Source organism: Leptopilina heterotoma, unplaced genomic scaffold, assembly GCF_015476425.1.
Source record: "Leptopilina heterotoma isolate Lh14 unplaced genomic scaffold, ASM1547642v1 Lhet_62, whole genome shotgun sequence".
NCBI lineage: Eukaryota > Metazoa > Arthropoda > Insecta > Hymenoptera > Figitidae > Leptopilina > Leptopilina heterotoma.
Genome location: NW_025111146.1, coordinates 706,358 through 724,451, shown reverse-complemented (window position 1 = coordinate 724,451; position 18,094 = coordinate 706,358). Strand labels below are relative to the sequence as shown.

General features: G+C 35.6%; 1 protein-coding gene across 1 annotated transcript; it reads right to left on the bottom strand.

Annotated features, from left to right (window-relative positions):
• Nucleotides 1–14,905: 14,905 nt before the first annotated feature.
• On the bottom strand, nucleotides 14,906–16,411 carry LOC122509745 (putative uncharacterized protein DDB_G0282133). The gene is made up of 2 exons (XM_043623977.1): nucleotides 15,465–16,411; nucleotides 14,906–15,291 (listed from the first exon to the last, which is right to left on the bottom strand). Exons 1-2 carry the CDS (start codon nucleotides 16,144–16,146, stop codon nucleotides 14,906–14,908), a joined length of 1,068 nt encoding a protein of 355 aa, XP_043479912.1. The 5' UTR covers nucleotides 16,147–16,411.
• Nucleotides 16,412–18,094: the final 1,683 nt, after the last annotated feature.

Genomic DNA, 18,094 nt, shown 5'->3' with positions numbered 1-18,094 from the left:
TTATTGCACAATGGTGTCATGCCTTCTGTGAAAAATTGTTTCTTTCATTAACGCAGAAACTTTATTTCAAAATGTGAATTTTTTATTCCTATTTTTCATTATTTGTTTATAAATGGATTCATAGACAAATAGTTATTATTTATTATTAATATATTAGCTCACTTAATTTATTCTTAATATTTGACAGTTTTAATAAAATTTTAATTTAATTCTTAAAGTAAACTATTAATTTATATAATAAATACAATATAAAATAAATATAAATTTCTATATTCGTCAGATTTTCAGGATTGTTAATTAAGAATCTGATATCAGTTTTTTAAAATTTAAAATGGGGGATCCAATATGGCGAAAAAAAATGTTTAAAACTCCTAAAATTTACTTGAAGCTTCCCGAGTCGAAATTTAAGCCCTACTTTCACCCTGAATTTTCAGGGTCTATTGAGTGTTAGGAGTAGTAAAGTAGGGTCTAATTCTAATACAATTAGACCCTACTTTGACTCCCAAAACAGGCGGAAATTTGCCAATCTTCCATTTGGAGAAGCAAAAGAGGGTCTACTTCTAAGAAACCTATACCGTACTTTTAAACCTCGTAGACCCTACTTTCATACTCCTAGACCCTACATTCTAAAAGAAAATTTTGAATTATTTTTTAATGCATTACTTGAAACACTGCAAATGCAAAAAGTACTTTAAATTCATAAATACTGATGTGTTTTACTCTTCCCAAGTGCTTCAATTGAATCGGAGCAAATCTTCAAATTTTTCTTTTTCTAATTGTAGGGTCTACGAGGTATAAAAGTCGGTATAGGTTTCTTAGAAGTAGACCCTCTCCTTTGCTTCTCCAAATGGAAGATTGGCAAATTTTAGCCTGTTTTGGGAGTCAAAGGAGGGTCTAGTTTTTAAAAATTGTATTGAAATCAGACCCTACTTTACGACTGCTAAACCTGAATAAGCCCTACATTTTTAGAGGCTAAGTAGGGTCTAAATTTCGACTCGGGTTGTTACTCGAGGGTTTTCAGGGAAGATGTTTTATTTATTACACATACTTTTCGGTATGTAAAATTTAACTTTAGAGGTTAGTGTTGAAAAAAAATATTATTATTTATATAATTAATATTATTATTTTTCATAACAAGGTGCAAAAAAGTGCCCTTTTTAGCACCGCGTTATAAAAAAATTATTTTTGGAAGAGAAAATTATAAGAAGAGAATTAAAAACATTGTTTTGAGTATTTTGAGTTCATTTTTGCAGCTGTCTTCATAAGAGATTTTTGTTGACAACAAACCTGAAGAACAATTTTTTATATACATGTTTCTCAAAAAATTGAACAAACGTTATGTTTTTGGGTCAATTTTAACCCCTATAGAAAAGAGAAAGGTGTTTTAAAAATTAAATAAATACTTTTTCATAACGCGGTGCAAAAAAGGGCACTTTTTTGCACCTTGTTATGAAATAGTATATTTCGTAACGAGTGCGAGCAGTTGTCAATTTTAGAATGAGCACTTTTTGCTCATTCTAAAATTGACAACTGCTCGCACTCGTTACGAAATATACTATTTTAAAAGGGTGATTGATTTCTTAAAAAATCAGGTCGGTAGATTTTGAGAAAATTGTCTCCCCAGATTCAAAAATGTATTTTCGAGAAAAAGGCGTTTAAAGTTTTCGTAACATGTTACAGTGAGTTAAGACATGATCATAAAAATTGATTAAACTTTTTTCTTTTGCATATTTCTCGAAACATGTTTAGGGACAGTACTCCTTGACCAAAAATTCCCCTTTAACTAATGTTCAGAAAAATAAAATTACTATAATTATAAATATTTAAAGAAATGTAATTGTTATTAGTAACGTATAGAAAAATTAAATTGTTTTAAATATAATTTATAGAACACCTAATAAATAATTTTTTTTAAAGAAATTTTCTTAGAAAGGTAAACAAAATTTTACAAAAGAAACCTTGTCGAGTTTCAGCTAGAAATGTGCATGATGTAAGTTTTTTTTTGTGTCCTAGAAAACCGCTTTTTAATTTTATCTCTTAGTGACTTTTCAAGAGATGTTTATTATCTGAAGTGAAATTTTTTGGTATTCTATATTGAATATTTTAATTTTCAGTTGAGAGGCAATGTAATCGGAATAAATAGAACGATATCAATACATCTTTTGACAACAATATGGTTTTCAACAATCCAAATATCAATTTACAAAGGGAAGAAAAAAATTCAATTCAATATGCAATATTCGAATTAAAAAAAGTTTTTAATTTAGAACAAATGTTGGAAAATTAAATATTAACGTTATTATACTGTCTTGCTATAAATATTTAATGGGCAGCAAGTCTTAAAAGTTATTTATCTTTGTTTACTTATTATCGTAAAAAGAAGGTATTGCAATTTTAACAATTGCGTTACAATTTTAAATTACACAGATTCATTGTAGTCTGAAAACACTTGACGCAACTGCCTAAGGGAATTATAGATACATACATGTATATATATATATATATATATATATATACAAAAGTTAGATATGCATACATGCCCTTATTAAGGCATACAATTTCATCCTAACCATAGTAAATTTCACCTGCGGTTTCTCTCGTTAGTGTCCATCAATTTGTACATACACTGAAAAACTGTTAGGAGAGCTGTTCGCCCAATGCGGTGAACTGCTGCGTTAAAAAGAAACGCACAGCTCACTTTATTTTTGGGCGAGTTACTCTCCTTTTTGGGCGAGCAACTCTCCTTTTTGATAGAGCTGCTGCCCTTTTTGTCAAGCAGCCGCTCGCCAACGCCATTGGTAGTCAAGTTTAGGAGAGCAACTCGCCTAATTTTGATAGAGCTGTGAGTTTAAAGTTAAGTAGCGCTGCACAACAGTCAATAGTGGAACTGCTCTACCAACAGTTTTTCAGTGTAGTATAATCTGGCATCATCATGAAACGCAAACTGCCGATGCTCTTAGTCAACGCTAAAGATGAAATCACTCTCCGTTATGGAAATAAACCAAAATCGATCAAATCGAACTTTATTTATTCGGTTGCATTTTTGAAAAATCCCATTATTCAATTAAGGGGACTTTCTGGCGCTGGTAAAAAAACACACTTTTTAAATCCTTATTGTAAAAAAGTATTACAGTGAGTTCTCGCGAGTCGTTCAACTCGCGAGTCGTTCAAACTCGTCAGTCGTTCAACAGCTGATCAGTGTCCGATTCACGAGTCGTTCAATTTCTGGTATGCGCGCGCTGGTGCTCAGTGCTGTGTAATTTAAACGGACCAAAGCCATTGAATATTGTGTCTTTCGGGGCGATAAATATGTTTTACACATTGTAGGACAACTTGTCCTCTACTACTTTTAATAAAAAAGTTTCTGATATTTTCGCGTAAAATACATGTTTTGTTCTTTTTGGAAAATTGGTTTTTTTAACATTTCGCCCCATGCTGGAGTTAAATGTTAAATTCTATATCTAGCCTACTAAAACTATTTTCTGATAGGTGTTAAGTAGTAGATAAGTTAAAGTATACGTAAACAAGTAATTTAGTTAATAAAAGATCTGTGTTTATTTAACAAAAGCTTTAGAACAGTTATAAAGTTAATAAATTAAAATTTCAAAAAAAAAAAATTTTTTGGTTTATTTTACGTGAATGGTCTTGTTTCTTGACAGAGTACTTGCCTAATGTCACATAAATAATTTTTAAACAAATAAATCCGAAAAAACGAAAAATGTAAAAAATATTTTTATAATAATATATAAAAATATAGTTAGATGTTGATTTGTTTATTATTTTTAAACCATATTAAAATCATTTTCAAGCACGATGCTTCTCGTGCTTGATGGACGATGGACCTCATCAGGTGAAATTCGAAAATTCAAAATCTGTAAATAGTTCCTTAACTTTTACAAACAATATACACTTAAAATTAACATCCATAAATTACATGTCAAAAAGATGTTCTGATTTAAATTACATTATATAATACTAATAATTTTTATAAGGTTTTTTAATAAAAAACACAAAAATACAAAAAACATTAAATTTACAAAAAACGTTAGAATAACATAACCTCACTTACTAATAGGATCTCTTCTCTCACATGTCGTCATTCATTTATAAAAGTGATATGAACATTGTAAAAAAACATTGTTGTGAATCCTTACAAATGTTCAACTTTTTCCAAAAAATAAATTAAATTAAAAAGAACATTGTTGCAAAAACAGACACTTTGTGGGAAATAAAAAACCACATGTATAATTTAAATCAAATGTAATTAAAAAAAAGTGAAAATTGGTGATTTAATTATTGGAAAATTTGAAATCTGCTTTATCAATACGGTAGAGCTGTGCAAAATTCGAACCGAACCGAGTTCGGTTTTGGGGCGCTGAAATGTCGAATGTCGAATGTCGGTTTTTCGACATTCGAACTGAGCTAGTTCGAATGTCGAATATTCGACAATCGAACTGGGCGACTGAAATGTCGAATTTTAGAATTCGACATTTTAGCGTACTAAAACCGAACACAACTCGGTTCGGTTCGAATTTTGTAATAACTCGAATGTCGAATTTTCGACATTCGAACTAGGCGAAAAAATTCGAACAGTTCGGTTCGAATTATTTTGCACAGCTCTACAATACGGATATAGAAGTCTACTTTATCATGCTTTCACGAAAATTCAAAACGCGTTAAAACACAAAGTATTGTGTTCGTAATGAGCGAGTGATAGATCTTATTTAGTGATGTTAAGTCGCTCTTTTTGTTGACTGTATCATTTCTCAAAATATGAAACATCTCTCTAAATTTTCTTTTATTATTATTCTGCTCGTTACATATAATCTTAGTGTTTTTTTTGTTAATTTTAAGTGTATATTGTTTGTAAAAGTTAAGGAACTATTTACAGATTTTGATTTTTCGAATTTCACCTGATGAGGTCCATCGTTGATGGACGTAAAGCTTCGTGCTTGAAAATGATTTTAATATGGATTAAAAAATAATAAACAAATCAACATCTAACTAAATTAATTACAATCCAAAAAACAATAACATCTAATATATGTAAAAATATATTTAACATTTAGCCCCAGGGTGAATTTTTGGCTTTAACAACAAATATACAAAATCTAACTACAAATATTTAGCAAAAACCTTTAGGTACATCTTCAGGGGACCCAAATAAGGACTTAAAAAGCTCGCGATGAGAATAAATTAAAAAAATATACTTAATAGTTGATATTTTCTTTTACGATAAAATTTTCAAAAGTAGGGTGAAAAGAAACTTTAAATATGGAAACCACAAAAATGAACAGAATGTCACATAACTTCGGATATTTATTTAGAGTGATAACACCCTTCTATAATTAAAATTGCAATGCTCTAACTATTTCCGTTCGAAAGATAATGAATTTAGCCCCAGTCTCCCCTATTTTTAGTTCATTTTCGCAGCTTTAGGTGGCGAAAGGTACCTTTTATTCAGGGAGACAGTTTCCGGGCAACCTGTTTTACATAAATTAAAAATTCAAACGGGATTCTCTTCATACAAATTTTTATTAAAGAACAAAATTTAAATATATTTATTTATTTATCATCATTAATTTTTTATTTTTATGTATTGTAAAAAGATGTTTTGAGTATAAATTTTAATCATTGTTTTCAATATTTTAAAATATGTAGTAAATGAAACTTAAAACGTGCATTATTTTTTGTTACTTCCCAGGCGCGAGCTGGCAGTGAGTTCAGGCTTTACGAAGCTTAATTGAGGCTTGGTCAGTATTGGTTGAAGCTTGGTGGGACAGCGGAAGCAAGGCTGCTTCAGTCCGGAATAGTAACATCGATGTAAGCCCGACGCTCAATCTTTGTTGTAGACTGGCGTTCAATCTTCAATCAATGCTGCGGAAGCCTAAAGCAGGACTGAACAAGACTGCTTCCACTGTTCCCAAATGTACACGCTTCTCACGTGTTCATTCATTATAACGTTAATATATTAATTATTAGGGGAGAGGTACGCACGTTGAGACAGGTTCTGTTTTTCAGTTATAATTTTTAACAAACAAAATTTAGCGAAAAATTCGAAATGCTTTCTTAAAAGTATTGTCCAGGGCTACAACATTAACAAAGAAAGTTATTTTTTTTGGACAAAAATAAAAAATTTATAGATGATTTTTTAAACATATTATTTTTGATCCAAAATAAAGTGGTACGCACGTTGAGACATCCATAACAATTTATTTTAAATTGAAACAAAATGAATAATTACGTCAGATTCTAATTGTTTGTTGTTTATTTACTTGTTTTGATGGTCTTAGCGCAAAAAAAATTAAAACATTAAAAATTAACTTAAAGAAGATAATCAAAAAATAAAATTTTATTTTGCACAAAAATAATTAATCGAAATCTTTATATTCGCAATTTTTACAGGAAGAACATGTAAAACGCTTAAAAATTGTAGATTTAAAATCAATTTTAATGACAGTACTATTTTCAAACCGTGAGCGTTTTAACCTGCGTACCACAGTGTGTATCAACGTGCAGACCTCGCCGTTATTTTTTTAAAGCTTTGAAATTATTTGTAGATGTTAACGTATGTCTTTTTGTCGGAATTTGTATGTTTTTTTGTCGGAACATTAAAGTACAACCAAAATTTATATGTAAATGTTATCCGCACTTTTTTCTGCCACTAAAAAATACAATAAATACACTAAACAGAAATCCTGAAAAACACTTTTTGTAACTAAAAAATTGGTTCGTTCTAGTTCTAACGAAAAAAACAGAAGTTATCGCGCTTCTATTGAATAAAAAGTTTGGTATTAATGATACGATAAAATGCCAATAAACTTTTTGGTATTATCAGTTACACAGGTTATAATATCTTAGTGTCTCAACGTCCGGACCGTCTCAACGTGCGTACCTCTCCCCTATCAATAATAATAATAAATATTATTGTTATTAATATATATGTATTTACATATTTAATGACAATAAGTTATTATTATAATTAATAATTATATTATTTTCATATAAATATTATATTACTAATAATAAATGTCATTTTTAACATAATAATATTAAAAAATAATTTTAGCAAAATAAGACAATTTGTGATAATTTGTACATTTTTTAACAGACTTTTAATATTATTTACAAACATGTTCACAAGTTTTTATTCACAATACTTATTAATTATACAGATTAAATCGTAATTTTATTATTTTATGAAACGCTTATAATGAAAAAATCCGCTCGCATGTGGGATCGAACTCACGTCCCCCCCGCCCCAGACGCATTCCGGAAGTCCTTGACGCAACTACTTAAACCGCACGGCCACTGAGTCTCGATGACCCGCGTAGAAAAATCTTCTGGCGCTGGCCTGAGTCAGACCAGACCGTTTATTTTCCAAACTAGTGGCTGGCCTGAAACACTGGTCAGTGGCTAGCCAAAAGTGTAACGCTAGAAACGGTCAGCTACAGAATAAACAGGCTATTCAGATGGTCTAGCCAACCGCAAGATAGATATTTACTGTTTTCTAAATATAATAAAGCAGCCCTCCAACATCGTTTATTAAACGAAACATATGAAAAATTTATTTAAATTCAATGTTAATATAATAAAAAAAATTAATTTGTATTTGCAAACAAGTAATAATCATCAACTTTTAACTTTCAATCAAATTAATGTTTACGACACACTGAAAGAATTTTAGGGAGGCTCCAGGCTTTCCATGAGTGCCGCTAGAGCTCGCTGCCTCAAGCTCGCAGTTAACCTCAAAAAGGCGAGAATCTACTCCCGAAAGGTAAGCAGCAACTCCTCAGGGGCAGCAGCTCACCTTTCGGGAGTAGATGCTCGCTTTTTTGAGGTGAGCTGCGAGCCCTGAGCAAGGGGCACTAATTTCGGACATGAAAAGTCATCAGCCTCCCCAAAATTCTTTCAGTGCACAGAATAATAGCAAACCTATAACTAAATAAAATTTGACATTGCGGGGAATCGAACCTACGACCTATGGACTTCTAGCCTAACACTCTAACCACTACTCTATCGAAGCTACAAGAAAATAAATTTTAATTTTCGCCATCTTTTACACTTACAATTAATAAAGAGTGTTTAACTTTGTAATCACGAAACTACTGCAAGTTTCGTGTTATGGTACATAAAGAAAAATAACAAAACTTGTTATGAACTACATCATAGTAAATTTACCGTAAATTACCTAATAAATTTCCATAAATTACCTCTAAAATATCCATAAATTACCATAAATTACTATTAATTATTAATTATTATTTTTTAATGTTGAGTGTTTATTCTATGTTTTTTACATTTAGTGACATGCATATATACACACAACAAAAATCTCAACATCAATTCTAACCTCAAAGATTTTTTTGTCATCTTTTATTTTTGTTTTTCATGTTTTATGTTTTTTGATTGTATATCATGTTTTGATCAAAAATCTCATTTTTATTATTATTATTTCGAAATTCTCATGCTGTCTTGAAGAGTCGTAATATCACGACGAAATGCATAGACGAATTCGAATTTTTTAAATATATGAAAATTCTTTTGTGAACAAAAACACCGTTCTTATTTAATAGACCAAAGGCCACAAAAATATTATCTCAATTTTAACAATAAGGTCTACAACATTCACTATATTATTATTATTATTAAAAATTATGTATTGTTCATAAGATAAAAATAACTTTACATAAAAAATTAATAATAATAATTTATTATTATATCTGCGCAGTAGTGTATTCTAATACACACACATGCGCAGTAGTGCACTATGATAAAAATAAATGTGCAGTAGTGTATTATGATAAACACACATGCGCAGTAGTGCACTATGGTAAAAATAAATGCGCAGTAGTTAATTTTCACACTTATTCCTGCGCAGGTGGGTACCACGATACTTACATATACGAAGATGTGTATTCTACTTAGTTTTATATTATGATACAAACACATGTGCAAAAGTTCATTTTAATAATTATATCTCCGTAGTAGTGTACTTTGCGCTTGCACATGTCTATAAATTTTGTTTCAAAAAAAGGAAGTATTAAAATGTTACTCTCCAAATATTAATTTGTAGAGTTCTACTTATTAAATAGTAAAGTTTCACTATTTTCCTAGTAAAATTTTTATAATTACTACTCTTCTAATTCACTAAATAAATTATAGTGAATGTGTTTTATTTTATTGATTCAATAAAGCATTTATTGACACTAATACACTACAGCAAATTAATAAATAGTTTAATGATAATATTAACAATATTAATAATATAATAATAAAACATGAATATTTATAAATTAATATTTTTATTGTTAAAAAAAATGTCAAAACATTTCAGTTAAAATGTTAAAAAAAATATTTATAAATTAATAATAATAAAGTACAGTAGTTTTCAATTATGCAGTTTGAAGTTAGTTGTTGTTTGCTTTTTTGTTTATTAACTTTTTTACAATTTTTCTTTTCAAATTTTTTTCAATTTTAAAATTAATGTATTGAAAATCTTCGAATTGTTGTAAAGAATTTTATCAAAAAATTTGATAATAATAGAATTCCTTCAAAGAATTTCTTTATTTAGAAAAATAACTAAATTCTCGCGAAGAATTTTATTAATATTTTTAAAAATCCTAATTAAATTCTTTTGAAAAATTTTTTTGAATTTTTTTAAACTCATGGAGTTTCTTTAATAATTTTAATTGAAAATTCCAAAAGCAATTGAATTTTATGGAGAAGAATTTTATTAAAATTGTATTGGAAATTTTACTATTTATAAAATAATAGAAATGTTTCGAAGAATTTATTAATATTTTAAGAAATAATTAAATTATTAAAGGTGAAAGAATTAAATTGAATTAAATTGTTATGAAGAATTTTATAGAAATTTTTAAAAATCATGAAATTTTTTCGAGAAATTCTATTAAAGTTGTTTCGAAAATAATTGAATTTCTTTAAAGGAATTTTTAAAAATTAAGTATATTCTGTGACAACCCGGTCGCGAGAATTGAATTTAGAGCAATATTAATTAAAGAGTTCTCGGGGATGGGGACGACTCGAGACGGGAGGCACAAAGCTTGAGCGAAAGTTCCAGCAGCGAGCAAGTACGGCGATTGAGAAAGGCTGCCAAGTAGTCGTCCAATCGACCAGAAGAAAGAGCAAATGGTGCAGAGCGAACTTACCGGTCGACGGATGGTCCTCGTGGCGGCTAATCCTATTTAACAACGATTAATAATCCAAACAAATGAACAAGTCACTGAGAGTTACTTAACAAAACGTTTATTGTTTACCAGTAACAAAGAAAGGCGCGAATACAATATATTAAGCGATAATAATTATAGCGCGGTAATCTTATAATATATCCTCGCAAAGGCTCCCATCTATCTGGCGAGAGCAACAAGTCTCGCCGGCGTCGTGCGAGTCGTCTGCTAAGTGCAGTCATGCGCGTTACTTTGGCGCGCGAATTTGAATGCGCTCGGGGAATGAACTCGGGTAAAAGAACAACTATTTTATAAAAAAAAGATAAGACTATCTGGGTCGTCACACTCCCCCCTTCTAGGTTGGAGTTACAACCAGGGTACATTCCCGTTCGCTCTGACCATAAGCGGTCACTCATCTCTTCTGGTCAAGTAATAGAACTAAAGAAAAAGAGATCATTTGAAATTATAAAATAAAATGTTTGGTATTTTTCTTTTTTTGAAAATAAACTAAAATTATTTTATATAATGGACGACGACAGCCGTTCTCTCTTTTCGCAATAGTTAATCTGTTTAAGCTTAAATATATGTTTTTTTTGAGAAGAAAAAAAAATTTTTGAAAAAAGAATCCTTGTGGCATGATCGTTGAAAGAAAATAAAAGTATATTTTTTTTATTTTGTATAGGCGTAACGACGCGACTAAATGATTTATAGAAAAAATAAGAATTTTTCGGAAATAGCGCAACGGCGCGAAAAAGAAAAGGTTTCGAAGTAGCGCAAGGGCGGTTGGAGTGGTGGCGATGATCATCCTCTCCTGGTGGCCTGTGAGTCGCTTTCTTCGGAGGTGGTGGAAGCTGTGTCCAGATTGTCAGGTCGCTTCGAATTGGAGTTAACCGCCAAATTGAGCGATTCAGTCCTTCTGTTGGAGGTGGGGAGCTGCGCTACGACAGCGGGTGCTTTTGATATGGTGCCAGTGTAAGTGGTGGTTGCAGTTTGTTTGCGAGCCTTGTTTTCCATCTCTATGGCGAGGTCATACTTCTTGGCGGTAGTCTTCTCTATCATTATTTTCCTGCATTGCGCGCAACAGGGGTTGGGCTGGTTTTTTGGTTGCCAGCAGCGCTTGCAACGAAGATGCGGCGGCAAAGAGGGAATTTTCTTATTTTCGTAATGAGGCCATGGACAATCTTGTGTGTTGAAGTCCGGGCAGTCGCATTCTTGACAGAATTTTCCAGAGTAAGATTCAGGACAAGAATTATGGCTGTGACCTTCTTGTTTGCAGTTGATACAGCCAGGTGGTAGTTTCTTTCGGAGGCAAGGTTCGCGCATATTGACTTGCGCGGTGTAGACTTCTGTGATTGTTTGTCTAAAGAGGTCCTTGTATTTCTTGGCGAGAGCGGCTTGGCGTTTGAAGTTTTTATGACTCTTGAGAAGATCGTCCCAGTCATACTCGAATGCCTCAAGTTCTTGGCGCAGCTTGACTACTTTTTCCTCGTGTTTGCGCGCGTTGTGTTGCGCAGTGAACAGGTCTTCGGTCAGTCGTTGCTTCTCGCTAGCCATAGCGTAAACAGCCTTGGATTGCTCCTCGTAGAAATTGCCCATTGGTGGTGGGGGAAATTTTCTCGCTTCCGAGAGTTTGGCTGGAGGCGTTGTCGTTGACGTTGGGTGCATTGGAGGTCTCCATGGTTGTTTGTGATCTGAAAATGGTTAAGTTCGCGATCGTAAACCTTTCTTTGCGCGTTTTAGATCGTTGACATGATATTTACCTAATTTTTTTACCGTGCATATCACCAATGATGACCACTATGGGTGATAATTTTTCTAAGACAACCGCAGGACCTCGGTAGCGTGGTGCTAATTTAGAACTAAAATTTTTAGTGGCGTTAAACAGAAGATTATTTGGATAAAATACCAAATCTCCTGACTCGAGGGGAATGTCATGCTTTCGATTTTTATTAAATTTTTTACTATGTTTCTCGCTGGCCTTTTTCATTGATAATTCAATTTTTGCGCGCAGGTCATCTATCCGTGTCACACGTTCTAACCAATCGCGAACAGTGTCTTCTATAGTGTTGTCATTTGTGTCAAGTGGTTGTTTACCTGTGCGTTTAGGTTCGCGAGCAAAATTTAAATAAGCGGGGGATACGCCGAGTGACGTATGGACAGTCGTGTTGTAAGCGAATTGAATTTCGCTCAGCAACTTATCCCAGTCGCGGTGATCCTCGCCGAGGTGGCTCGCGATCATCGTCTTGAGATTTCGATTAACGCGCTCGACGGGATTGGACTGTGGGTGGTAGACGGGAGTTGTTCGTTGTTCCGATCCGATCTCTGTTAAAAATTTAGAGATAGCGCGGTTTACGAATTCTGTTCCGTTGTCCGTAATAAAAATTCGCGGCGTTCCCTATTTGTTTACGAGTGTGTTTAATGAATTCACGATTTTGGGGCCGTCTGCCTTTGATAGTGGGAAACATTCCATTTAGCGGCATGGGGCCATAATATCGAGTGATACGATTTCCCATGGTTCTGTAAATTTGCGCGGGTACATCAGGCCTTGAGGCGGGGAATTGTCAGGTTTGCAACGAAGGCAAATCTCACATTCTTTGATATAGCGCCTTACATCTTCGCGCATACCGGGCCAGTAATAAGAATTCAATATTGAATGGTAAGTCTTGTTAATTCCTTGGTGCGCGGATTGTGGAGAATCGTGATGTTCTGTGAGAATTGCAAGGATTTCGGATTCTTTAAGAACCTTTTTCCAGGCGTTATTGTCACCTATTGTTTCTTTCAGGTGATTGGGCTTGTAATAGAATAGTTCGCCATCTGGGCTTATACTATATCGCTCATAACGCGCGGGATCTCGACTGACTTTCTCTTTTATGTCGTCGTACCACGACCGACTGACTAACAGGATGACATGCGCGGGGGGCGTGTCTTCCTGTGGACTCTCGTAGAGGCGAGAGAGGGTATCGGGTGCTTCGTTGAGCGTTCCCTTGCGATGCTCGATTTTTACCTTGTTCGCTGACAGTTCAAGGGCCCACCTCGCGAGTCTGCCTCTAGGATCTTTAATGCCCTTGAGCCAGACCAGACTAGAATGGTCCGTGATGGCTGTGAATTCGGTAAGTTCGAGATAGCAACGGAGCTTTTTCATTGCGTCAACCAGTGCTAAGCACTCCTTTTCGGTGGTGGTGTAATTAAGTTCAGCACCCCTCAAAGGTCGGCTGACGCATGTAATAAGAAGCTCTCGATCCTTATCTTGTTGGGTTAAAATACCGCCGATTCCTGTGTCGCTCGCGTCTGTGTAGAGGATAAATGGCAAGCCGGGCTGTGGCGCGTTTAGAGTCAAGTCATTTTTTAATTCCTTTTTGACTGCAATAAACGCGGCCTCGTGTTCTTCGGTCCATTGCCATGGCACCTTTGGGCTCGCTAATTTGTTAAGCGGTCCCTGCACTCGCGCAATGTTGCGCAAATGGCGGTGGTACCAATTGACAGAACCGTTGAACTGGCGCAGTTCCTTGCGGTTTTTGGGTGTTGGTCTCTCGAGGATTGGTTCTACTCGTTTTGGGTTAGGCTTAAGGCCGTCCTTGTCTAAGATATAACCTAAATACTCGACCGATGATTTCGCAAAAAATGATTTTTCGCGGTTGATGGACATGCCAGCCTCCTTGAGGATGGTGAACAAGATTCTTAGCAATTCAAGGTGCTCGTCAAAGGTTCTGGAAACAATAATTCAATCATCCAAGTATGCATGCACTTGGTTGATTAACCTTTCAGGGAGGTTGTGTTTACGCACGTGCTCGACAAACTTTTGTTTCAGCCTATCAGTGAAAGCCTGAAATGTGGCTGGCGCGTTAGTGAGGCCGAAAGGTATTCGGACCCATTCGAATTGTCCGCGACCGGGAACCGAGAAGGCGGTATACTCTCGCGATTTCGAGTCGACCGGTATGTGGTGGAACGCATCGGTAAGATCGATCGTGCTGATAATTACGGCGTCAGAAAGCGCGTCAAGTATGCTGTCCATGCGTGGTAGCGGGTACGCTGATTTTTTTGTAACTCTATTGAGCCGACATTAATCAATGCAAAGTCGCGGTTTGCCATCCTTTCGATAAGTTAGCAGTGCGGGACTAGCAAATCGGCCATTGCTAGGCACTAAAAATTTTCGAGCTGTATATTGGTCGATTTGTAAATTCATTATTTTTTCAGCTTCCATTCCGCCGGGATAAGGTTTTATTTTAAAAGGGGTTGGATCAGTGAGATCGATGACGTGAGTCGTGAGGTCACTAACTATTCCAGTGTAATCGGCGAAATCAGATAATTCTTTATCTAAGAATTTTTGAAGCGTACTTTGTTGTTCAGTTGTCAGTTCTATTAACTGCGCTGAGCTCAAGAGGCTTTGAATTTTATCGTAGGAGGCGAGGGGGTGTAAAATGTCTGACCCTTCTATGGACCAACAGCCTTGGGCGGCGTCAATAGTAATCCGCCAAAGGGTTATGAAATCCATTCCTAAGATAATGGGTGTGGTGAGCCCGTCGAGGACTGCGAACCACATTTCGCCGTTACAGTCAGATATCTCAATATTAAATTTCGCGGAATAACGGGGGGCTACCATGTCGTCGCGTTGCGCGAGTTGCACGCCGGCGCGAGTTATTGCGTCGAGAATCGGTTTGCCGTTAACGAATTGTTTAATTTCGTCAAATAATTCTCCTGACATAAAGGTGCGGTCGCTAACCAGTGTCAAGGAGTCCCGTATATTTTTTATTACCTATCTTAATCGAAGTTGTTATCGTGCACCGTTTTTGTGAGGGTAAGGGCGTAGCAGGCCCTTTTTGTACTCTACACTCAGTTATCTCTTTTGACGCAAGTAATAGATTGCTGGGAGATAGTAAGGGTAGTGAAGAGAGCGAGGAAATGCGCGCTTCCATCGAGTTTATATGGTCGGTGGAGGGGGTTTCTTCGTCTTCGTACTCCGTCTCGGATTCCGTGATGTAGCAGTCGCCCCACTCACAGTCTGAATCGTTGACGTCATCCTTGGTAGCAAATGCCTGATAAAGCGTTGTTGCATTTTCAAGGGCGCGTCCCGATTCGACAGTGGTGTGGCTACAGCCAGGAACTGCACGATTTTCGATATGACTTTGATTTTTAGGGAAACCGTCGTTAGAAGGAACGATATTTTTGTTTTGTGTTTCGCCAGGAAGATTTAATCTCTCCTGGCGTTCCCATCGTTTTTTGATTGCGAGGAAATATTTTGTCCTAATGTGTTAGGGAAATCGTGGTTGAAATTACCGGGCCAAAGCTGCTGAGGTATTTGCGTTGGCTGTGCGAACTGCATTGGTTGCGCGAATTGCATTGGCTGCGGTTGCGGCGGTTGTGTTCCGAACTGAAAGTTTGGTGGGAACTGGTGCGCAAAATAAGGGTTTTGTTGGTTGTAGCCACTGTTTTGGTTGTTCCAATTATTACCCTGATTATTACCGCGGTTCGAATTATTTCGTCTTTCCCTATTATTGTTTCGATTAGACTTGCTACCTTTCTCGTATTTCTTGCGTGCGGGCGATCTACGTGCTTTCCCCCCCTTCTGCGATGAAGTAGAATGCGAGGAGCTAGAAGAACTAGAAGTGGAACGCTTGCGCGAACGATGCGAAGGAGAAGGGGTAGTCGAGGGCTTCGTAGAGTCTTTCTCCTGTGTCGTTTTCGAATTGTAATTTTTCGGAATCTTATTTTGCAAATGTTTAATTTGTTGAATATAAGATTCGATTTTATTGAGTTTAGTGGGTGCTTCTGATTTTGTTTGCTTATTTGTATTTTTATTTTGCTTCGTGGGTGTCTCTTGTTTTGTTTCTGGCGAGGGTTTCGAATCCGTTTTTTGTTCAGTCTGCGGTAAATTTTCTAGCGCATTTAATTGCGTTTTACCGCGGGGATTGCGATTGCGTTTAGTGTCGTATTCGCGCTGTTTTGTCGACTGTTGCATTGCCGCGATTTTATTTTCGTATTTGTGGATTTTTGATATTAATCCATCGTAAGAATTAAATGTATCGCGATCAAAGTGAAGGATCAATTCAGCGTGGAGCGCTGAGTAAACTTTATCTAATTGATTTGGTTCTGGCACTTTGTTTTGCAACCGTTGATAAAGAGCGCTGATTCTAATTACGAAATCTAATCCGGATTCGTCTGATTGTTGGACCGCTCGTTGTATTTTATTTGTCAATGATTGGTCGTCATTGAGTTGACTGAAAGCGAGGCAGAATTTTGTTGTGAATTCGGCCCATGTGTGCCATGAGTGTCGGAAGGTAGTGTAAGGTGTAGGCTGAATCTACTAGCACTTGAGACAATGAAAGAAGAGCGTCATTGGGATTGATGTCAGTGGACAACATCCTGCTCTCAAATTCGGCAATGAAATCATGGGCGTCTAATTTTCCAGGAAATGTAAGGTCCCAAGATTTAATGATTTTGTGTAAATTAGAGATCGCTTTTCTTGGTGCTATTTGTGGGGGGAAATCGGTGTTGGAATGAATGGTGTGAAGTAGTTGGGCGAGTCGGTGTGTGGGGAGAGAGGGGCGTCGTGGTACTGCAAGTTGTCGTCGAAGTGTAAGGTGCGATTAGGCGGGGAAGTGAGCCTTGCTGGTGTTGCGTGTGATAGTGGGGGGACGATATGAGACGTCGCTCTCGTCTGTGTCACTGTGCTTGTACCTACTATTGACATCGTAGTTGTAGTAGTTGTGAGAGTGGGGGGGTGGCTAGTGAGACTTGGCAAGTGGTCCCCGCTCTCGTCGCATGCCCATCTGGAATCTCTCCAGGGTGACTGCGCTTGGTGCATTTGTAATGCATTTACTTTTTGTGTGAGGGAGGTCATTGTTCTATTTAAATCGGCTATGCCGTGTTTTAAGGTGTCAATGGCTTTGTTTGATTCCAATCGAGTGGCGCGGTGGTCGTAGTCTCATTCGAAGTCTGAAGGCTATCCAAGGGTCTTGTTTCAAGACTGGGTTGATTCTGGGGAGGGCCAGCAGCTTCCAAATTTTGTTCGCTCGCTGTGGGGTGGGGGTTGGCAACTGTTTGTTCGTTGGGTTCTGCTGTGGGTTGAGAACCCTTTTTCTGTTGTGGTGGTGTTATGAACATGTTTGCTTGTTTGCTTTGTGACCTGGTAGTAACTCCTTGAGTAGTAGAGTGTTTGTGTTTTCTTGGCATTTATTTTTGAAAAAAGGGAAAAAATTTTTTTGGAAAGAAAGTTTGAGTTCAAAATTAGAAAACAAAAAAAAAATTTCAATTTAGTTAATGTTTACTTTTTAAAAAATCATAGCAAGAAAAGAAGTAGTAGTTTTTTGTCAAAAGAGAAAAAAATTTTTTTTTTGTAAAAGAATTTTAATTAAATTTTAATGTGGGATAAATTTAATTTTTCGTTTAAAGGAAATTAAAATAGATTTATCTGATTAGGCCAGAGACAAGCAAAAGGACAGAGCATGTAGTAAACACTCGTTAAGAAAAAAATTTTCTACGGAAACACAGCTGTGTTTTGGTTGCGCGTTTCGAGCGAGGGTTTGGTAATTTTCCTAGCCTTTGTGGCTTGAGTGGAAAATTTGGCATTATTTCCCGAAGTGATCATCATTATAAGTCATCATCATGCTTACATTTATTGAAATAAATAATAGAAATATAATTTGTCGTGAGAAGCGAAAATTATAATATAAATTGTATCTTGCGAAATAATTTACAAAAATAAATAAGCTATTTTATGAAAATAAATAATTTTCATGCGATAGAAATACAAGAGTAAAATGATTTTTCTGTATCCCTTTGCCGAAAGTACTGTCTTCCCGGTCTGATTTGGCTCCGGGAATAGCGACTTTTGTGGCCGGCTCGACAGACCCAACGAGCGCTCTGATTGGTTACAAGAATTTCAACACACGTACATGTTAGCATAG

Bases quoted from the DNA above. Each gene is read 5' to 3' on its own strand.
- LOC122509745 (XM_043623977.1), bottom strand. From the start codon at position 16,146: ATGCAACAGTCGACAAAACAGCGCGAATACGACACTAAACGCAATCGC. The intron at 15,292-15,464 runs GTAATTTCAACC...AAAATCGTGCAG, and splicing joins ACCTCAGCAGCTTTGGCCCG to TTCCTGGCTGTAGCCACACC.